The sequence below is a fragment of the Physcomitrium patens genome, chromosome 22 (assembly GCF_059467195.1).
Source record: "Physcomitrium patens ecotype Gransden chromosome 22, ASM5946719v1, whole genome shotgun sequence".
In the NCBI taxonomy this organism is placed as follows: domain Eukaryota; kingdom Viridiplantae; phylum Streptophyta; class Bryopsida; order Funariales; family Funariaceae; genus Physcomitrium; species Physcomitrium patens.
In genome coordinates, this window is record NC_143431.1 from 4,787,318 (window position 1) to 4,794,544 (window position 7,227).

Here is a 7,227-nt window from a genome sequence, read left to right on the forward strand (position 1 = left end):
GAGATAATACCTAAAAACCTTTTTTTTCTTAAAAAGTTGTAGAAACTTAGAAAACACATTCTATAAAATGAAATAAGTTTTATTTTTTTTCCATCCACAGTAGAAAAACAAAAGACCACGACTTTAACATGTAAGATGTATAAACATAACCTCACATAAGTGTTATTAACATGGATCTCTACTATTTATTCATCCACAAGTAACCTCTAAAAATTTAGACCTCCGAGGTCGAGAACGCAACACAGGGTTCTCTCTCTATCCCTAGGCGATCGCAGTCGCCGTCCGTCCGTCAGCATCGCCGTCGAGGAGAGCATCGGCGAGGCACGACCATGGGGGGTGGATAGAGGTTTCACGGCCACGTCTCCAAAGGGCGGGGGGGAGAGAGGAGGTGCAGCAGGCAACGCGGAAAAGCGCAGGGGAACGGGGGGCGGTCGATGCACCGAGGACGATCTCCTTCATTCGCATTTGCACCCGGATAAGGCGCCTTCTCCCCCCCTTTCACCCCCCAGCTCGCTCTCTCTCACATTTATTCTCTCCCACTCCCCTTCGCCACGCCCGCTCTCAGCTCGCAACGGGAATTCGCCTCGCTCGCAACCGTCGTCCAGGTGCCAATTCTCTCTTAGCCCACGCTTCCTTTGCCCACGCACTGCAATCCTGTCTCACAATTCTGGATGCGGAGATCGCCCCCCTTACTGTTGCTGCTTCGAATTCTTTGAGGGAGGAGCTTGAATTTGGAGTTTTGAATTCGTGAAATTGTGGGGGGAGGGCAAGTAGTGTCGGGGTGGATTCGAGATATTGGGATTTTGCCTCGGTCTTGGTTGTAGCTCCCAGGTTTTGGTTCTGCAGTGAGATATTGCGCATGTTGGATTCGGTTTGGCCCTTGCGAAGCGTGGAGTTCTTGTGTGGGTCCGCGCCGAGTTGTTTGATGCAAATTGGAATGTGCGTGCTTGTGCGTGACGGGATTTTTAGGGTGATGTGCAGAATTGTTGGATGTGGCGAGGGCGATGAGTGTGGCTTTGTAGCTTCGACACTGCGTCGTCTGCGCAGTCTGTGAAGATCTTGACTTGTAAAAGTCTGATAGCCGCTTTCCTTTTGTGTAGATCATCATGGCGACTGCCGAGGTTACCAATGTGACCGAGTATGAAGAACTCGCAAGGCAGAAGCTCCCGAAGATGGTGTTCGACTACTACGCTTCAGGTGCTGAGGACCAGTGGACCTTGAGAGAGAATCGCAACGCTTTCGAGCGTATCAGGTATGTCGTGTCGCGCCCGAATGTGTGCATCCTCTCCACTTTCTAGTTGTGATCACCATGACAGTGCTGATAAAAAAATCTCTGCGACTTTCCCAGCTTGGAATTCATTAACTGTGATAAGTATGCAGATTCCGGCCCCGCATCCTCATCGACGTTACGAAGGTGGATCTGACCACCAACGTATTGGGCTTCAACATCTCCATGCCCATCATGGTCGCTCCCACCGCCATGCAGAGGATGGCGCACCCGGACGGTGAATTGGCCACCGCCAGGGCTGTTTCAAAAGCTGGGACGATCATGACGCTGTCGTCGTGGGCGACCAGCAGCGTGGAGGAGGTCGCGTCCGTAGGACCTGGCATCCGCTTCTTCCAGCTCTACGTGTACAAGGATAGGAACGTAGTCGCCCAGCTCGTACGCCGCGCTGAGAGAGCCGGCTTCAAGGCCATCGCCCTTACCGTCGACACCCCTCGCCTTGGACGCAGAGAGTCAGACATCAAGAACAGATTCGCTCTGCCAAGTCACCTCACTCTCGCCAACTTCGAGGGTCTGGATCTCGGAAAGATGGATAAGACTCAGGACTCTGGATTGGCTTCTTACGTCGCCGGCCAAATCGACAGGTCTCTGAGCTGGAAGGATGTGAAATGGCTGCAGACCATCACCAAGCTCCCAATCCTCGTCAAGGGAGTCATCACTGCTGAAGATAGTAAGCGCGTCCTTCATGTCCTGAGCACCAATTCACCATTTAGAAACCTGAACCTGATTCCAGATTGCCATTTGTTTGCAACTACTTCCTGCAACTAAAGTTTTGTGCATGAAATTGATGCTGCAGCCCAGCTCGCCATTCAAAGCGGAGCCGCAGGTATTATAGTATCAAACCACGGCGCCCGACAGCTGGACTATGTCTCAGCAACCATCTCAGCTCTCGAGGAGGTTGTGCTAGCCGCACGCGGCAGGGTACCAGTCTTCCTGGATGGAGGAGTCCGACGTGGAACCGACGTTCTCAAAGCCCTGGCTCTCGGAGCATCTGGTGTCTTTGTGCGTAACCCAAAACACTACCCCCCCCCCCCTGTTCGAATCGGTTCCCTAGCTTACTGTGTCGCCACCTCGTGATGATCACTGATTTACCCGACCCATCGAACCTCGATGCATGACTGAAACGATGTGGTGTTTGCTCAGGTTGGAAGACCCGTAGTGTTCGGCTTGGCAACGGACGGCCAGAAGGGGGTGGAGAAAGTGTTGCAGATGCTGAGGGACGAGTTTGAGCTGGCGATGGCGTTGGCCGGATGCACGAAAGTGTCTGACATCAAACGCTCCCACATTCAAACCGAAGCGGAGCGACTGTACTCCAAGCTGTAAAAGCCTAGAACACGCACCTCGAGCCCATTTCAACACCGATGCGGCATGGCCTCAATCCTTGTACAATAGTTCCTACTGTTGGTAAAATTGGGTCGTGATTGCTTAGAGTGATTCTTCTTCGAGGCTTGCAGTGTCTAAATCCACTCACTTCACAGCGACTCGTCGTTTGCGTTGGGCTGGCTGGCCGAGGACGATGCTCATGGCCCATGGCTTCTGGCAACTCTGATTTCCAATGTGCCGAAACTCTCTTATTGATCTAGTATTTGTAGTGCTTGGTGATTTTTGTGAATTTGCTACTAAATACTGTGAACGTACATATTGATTTATTTATTTTTAAATGTTTAAACATCTTTGATAACTGTTTTGAGAAAAGTTATTTTGACTGTGTTTGTTCCGTCTTTTGCTGATTTTAAAGCAATTTCTAAAACCAGTCTCTGTGTTTATCACTAGCAAACAAAACAAAACAAAAAAAAAAAAAAAACAGACACTGTATACCTTCCTTTACAAAAAATCTTTATAAAAAAGGCACTTGAAAATAATTGTAAAAACTTGAAACAAAATATTGCATGTAAGCAAAATAAATCTCGTGCTAATACTTATTGCCAAATTATTTAGCAACTATATAACAACCGATTGCATATGCTTTGATACCACTACCAACAATGCTACACAAAAATAAAAATAGAATGATTCGAAAGAAACAAAACATATAATGATAAATTATACCTCACCAATATGCTATAACAAATTATTGTTTAATATACTTGCCTATTTTCGACACATGTATATATATATATATATATATATATACGTAATTATTTATTTGTTACTGAAAATTGGAAGCAATCAAGTTACTTAAATTGAAACATTATACTTTGCAACAATTTCTTTAGAACCACCAAAGCACATCAATATAATTCCATATATAAACATAAACACTATGTCCAGAACTAATAACAAATAACAAACAATTAATAATTAAAGACAATAACTTATCACCAATTGTTGATGGGTATAAAACTAGATACTAACAAAAATATGATGGCCTCTAAGAAGAAACCAAGACACTTGTTTTTTACTTATTATACCCAACAATCTTATGGTGATATCATTTCCTCCAACCCATGAATATAAAACTCTTAATTATTACTCTGATAACTTCATGAAATTTGCAATAATGTTCTTTTCTTTCCATAATAATAAATAATTACCTCATAAACCGAATTTGGCTCTTGATGAAGCATCATCAAAAAGATCATAAAGAATACAACTATTTAGACAAAAAAAACATTCCATAAATACTACTTCTTTAACTCTCTTGGCATGTTACATTCCCAAAACTAACACATTAAAAAAAATAATGGCATCCAACATTGGCTTACATATATTCTTCTATGTTCTCTTGTTGTATTCTTAATGAAAGATAAAAAATTATTTTCGTATAATCATTAACCATTATATTGCACAAAGGCTATATATTTTTTTAATACGAGTGTCTACTAATTTCATTCTGTAAGTATGTTCTAAAAATAGATTTGAGCACTTGAACCAACTCTCTTCACATAGTTAACAAAGAAACATGATCAAAGTGTGCAACAGCTTGGAGCACTGTTTCATATTAATTGGCACGATCACAGAGGTTCACTGTAGAAAAAGGCACTTCAAAGTGAACCAGAATTCCTATGATGTATTCAAAGATGTTGATGTCTATTCAAAAGTATGCCCCACATTTGTGCTGAATCCTTCTAGCAGCTCGAGTTGAATGTTTTGCATTTCAATCTCACTCTGCACAAATAGAGTTACATGATCCAAGAAGTGCATAGGATGTTGGATACTAGCCATTTCGCACCCTCACTCACACGCTGGGTGCACAGTTTAAGATGTTGCTAAATCTTGCTCATCAAACTAGTGAGCATTCGCTGCTTGAGACGCGAGCAACTGCAATAGTTAATGCCAAACCCAGACAGTGGTCAACGACAAGAGTGTGTGCTATGCGGGCCACAGACATTCTTCGTTTTCTTCAGTGCAGGTCCAAAAACGTTGGATATGCTAGCTCAAAGAGGAAGCACCGCAAGACCCTGCTTACGGGCTTCCTTCTCAGCAAGCGTGGCGTAATGCATCTCCCTTTCCTTGTCTCCCCTCGTGCCCTGTTTAATTTCAACCCACTTCTTCTTCTCCTTCCTAGCAACAGGCACACGAGGCTCCAAAACTCCCCTCCGCTGCAAACTCTTGAATCTATCCCGGATGAGCACGGGGTATGCTTTCAATTTTCTCAACGATCCACTAACTTCTGAGCTCAACAAAACTTGCTTGGGCTCTGGTTTGAACTTATGGCGTCCAAGCCGAGCTGGACCCAAAGCCCTCTTCTCCTCCCGCGAAACCTTGCGTCGAATTCTACGTGATTCCTGCTCTTGGTCCTCTTCCTTGATGCTCTCTGTTATCTCGGGCAGCTTCTGAATATCCCTCTTCAATTTTTGAATCCTAATTCTCTCGGCATCTGCTTTCAATACCTCTTTCCGCCGCGCTTTCCTGTTGATATCAGCTCGCGTGAGTTTCTTGAATTTCTTACCCTTCGGTTGAGTGACAACTGCTCCATCATCGCTCCTTGCATCCTCCTCTTCATCATCATCCTCCTTGGCTACATCCAAGAAAAACATATCCTCTTCAGTAAGGCCATGGTCAGGCACATGTTTGGGCACAGGCGCTGGCTCCAGTTCCTTCAATATCACCTTCTTCATCTCATCCGCTACTGCCACACCCAGAGCCTCTTGGTGATCGACAAAGGACGGATTATATGAACACCCAGGCATATCAACTTCCACTGGCGGAGCCGATACCGTCTCCTTCTGGACTTTCCTAGCCTTCCTCCCCACATCGTCCCCCCCACTCCATGGATCAAGAATACTCAACCCGTTCTCCTTCTGAGGAGCAACTTTCACTTCCGGAGGCTTCACCGTCGCCTTTGCCATCGGCTTCGCATGATCCCTGTCCTTGCGCTTCTTGTTCGTATGTCCGGGCTCTTTCAGCACAGGAATCAACGAATTGCTCTCCAGAATACTATCTGCATGAAGCACCTTCGCCCTGTGTTTGTCCACTTTCCGCGCAACCTTAATATCCTTGCTGGTGTCGACGAAGAAGAGCTCCTCGCTGGGGACCTCCTCCAAAGCTCCCCCGCTACGCTCCACCAACGCCGTCTGCTCCACAAACGCGTCCACATCCTCCGTGCTAATGTTCTTTCTCCATTCGCGTTTCCCTTTGCGAGACGTCTTGCTCTTGGATTTCTTTCCCATCTTGCGAACTGAAGCTAACAACAACAAACCCACGAACGAAAAAAAAAACAAGCACTCACCAATGAGGGTAAGGCGCGACCCACCAAAGCGTCGCGAACAATTGAAGATTGCAGGCTGCGAGCTCGAAGCTCGTCTCCCACGAAAGGGACGACCAAACTCACGAGACTCCCTAAACCCTAGAACCCTGAAAGCATAAACCCTAAAAGTCTCTGTTTTATTGAATGAGGTGGGTCCTGTTTTTAGGGTTTTCGGTCCACTCTGGTTTGGGCATCCGACCGATGCCAAAGTTGTTTGTAAGCTTTCTGTGACAAAACAGTTTCTTATCAATTTTGCCAGTATAACGTGTGTTATGATAATTTTAGTTTATCATCACCTCATCAATCAAATATGATGACAGTGAATTTATTTTGTGTACTGTGTTATTTTGAGACAAATATATAGATAGATATATATAGAATTGAAGTTTCTGATAAATCAATTGGACATAAACGTTGTTCTGGTGATGTGAATTTATCGCAAGATTATTTAAAACTGTGAATTTTTGAGGAAGCAGGAGTCCTTTTAAAAACAATTTACATATTGATGAAAGTGTGTCATGGGAGTTAGTATGTTTGTAAATTTTGTGCTTATAAAAAATAAAAATAAATGGACTTCATAAATAATCAAATTGAAGATTGCCCATGGTGCTTTTAAATATAAATTAACAAATCAAATAGTTTTACAAATAGATACAAAAAAAGTTTTCAATGGATTGATTGCTGTATAAAATTCTAATCTTTTAACCATAGCCCTACATCAAATATATGTCTCGGTTTTATCCCAACAATAAAACTTATCCAAATTTCCAGGTATTAATTTATACTTTTGAATCAGTCAAATCTTTATTCTGCATAGCTCATTGTGCGAGAAATTCTCTTCTTTTAAAGTTAAAGAACCACATTATCAAATGACAAATAATTGGTCTACAAATTAAATGTTATACATATTGAAGACTTCAGTTTAATACTGGTAAATGTTTTATTTTAAGTAAAATTAGCATATAAGATTTTTATTTTAAAAGATTATAACTTGGTTACTGTTGAAACATATGTCATAATTTTAAAGTTTTTAACTTTGATTTTCAAAAATTATACAATCAAGTAAAATTTTCAAGCAGTCTTGGAATTTTTCAAAAATATCAGTAACTGTTCTCATGATCAAACTTTGGAATAATTTCTCCTTTGAAATCATAAATCCTTTTCATCTTATCTGTCCCTTTTCTTGTGAACTTGATGTCAAATTTTGCATGTCAATACACCCATCAGTGTAACCATATTATCAAATAATTCA

The 7,227-nt window shown here is 42.9% G+C and overlaps 2 protein-coding genes across 3 annotated transcripts; one reads left to right on the forward strand and one right to left on the reverse strand.

Moving 5' to 3' along the window:
* Window positions 1–535: 535 nt before the first annotated feature.
* Window positions 536–2,966, forward strand: LOC112275230 (glycolate oxidase 1). 2 transcript variants are annotated; one of them, XM_024505410.3, is made up of 5 exons: window positions 536–605; window positions 982–1,252; window positions 1,381–1,955; window positions 2,082–2,287; window positions 2,429–2,966. In XM_024505410.3, the coding sequence occupies exons 2-5, from the start codon at window positions 1,107–1,109 to the stop codon at window positions 2,606–2,608; spliced, it is 1,107 nt and encodes a 368-aa protein (XP_024361178.1). In that variant the 5' UTR covers window positions 536–605; window positions 982–1,106; the 3' UTR covers window positions 2,609–2,966. The 2 variants fall into 2 exon arrangements, with proteins under 2 accessions (XP_024361178.1, XP_024361177.1); XM_024505409.3 differs by having other exon boundaries at window positions 1,101–1,252.
* A 1,222-nt stretch (window positions 2,967–4,188) lies between these two features.
* On the reverse strand, window positions 4,189–6,166 carry LOC112275309 (ribosome biogenesis protein NOP53). Its single transcript, XM_024505562.3, has one exon. The coding sequence runs from the start codon at window positions 5,896–5,898 to the stop codon at window positions 4,663–4,665; it is 1,236 nt and encodes a 411-aa protein (XP_024361330.1). The 5' UTR covers window positions 5,899–6,166; the 3' UTR covers window positions 4,189–4,662.
* Window positions 6,167–7,227: the final 1,061 nt, after the last annotated feature.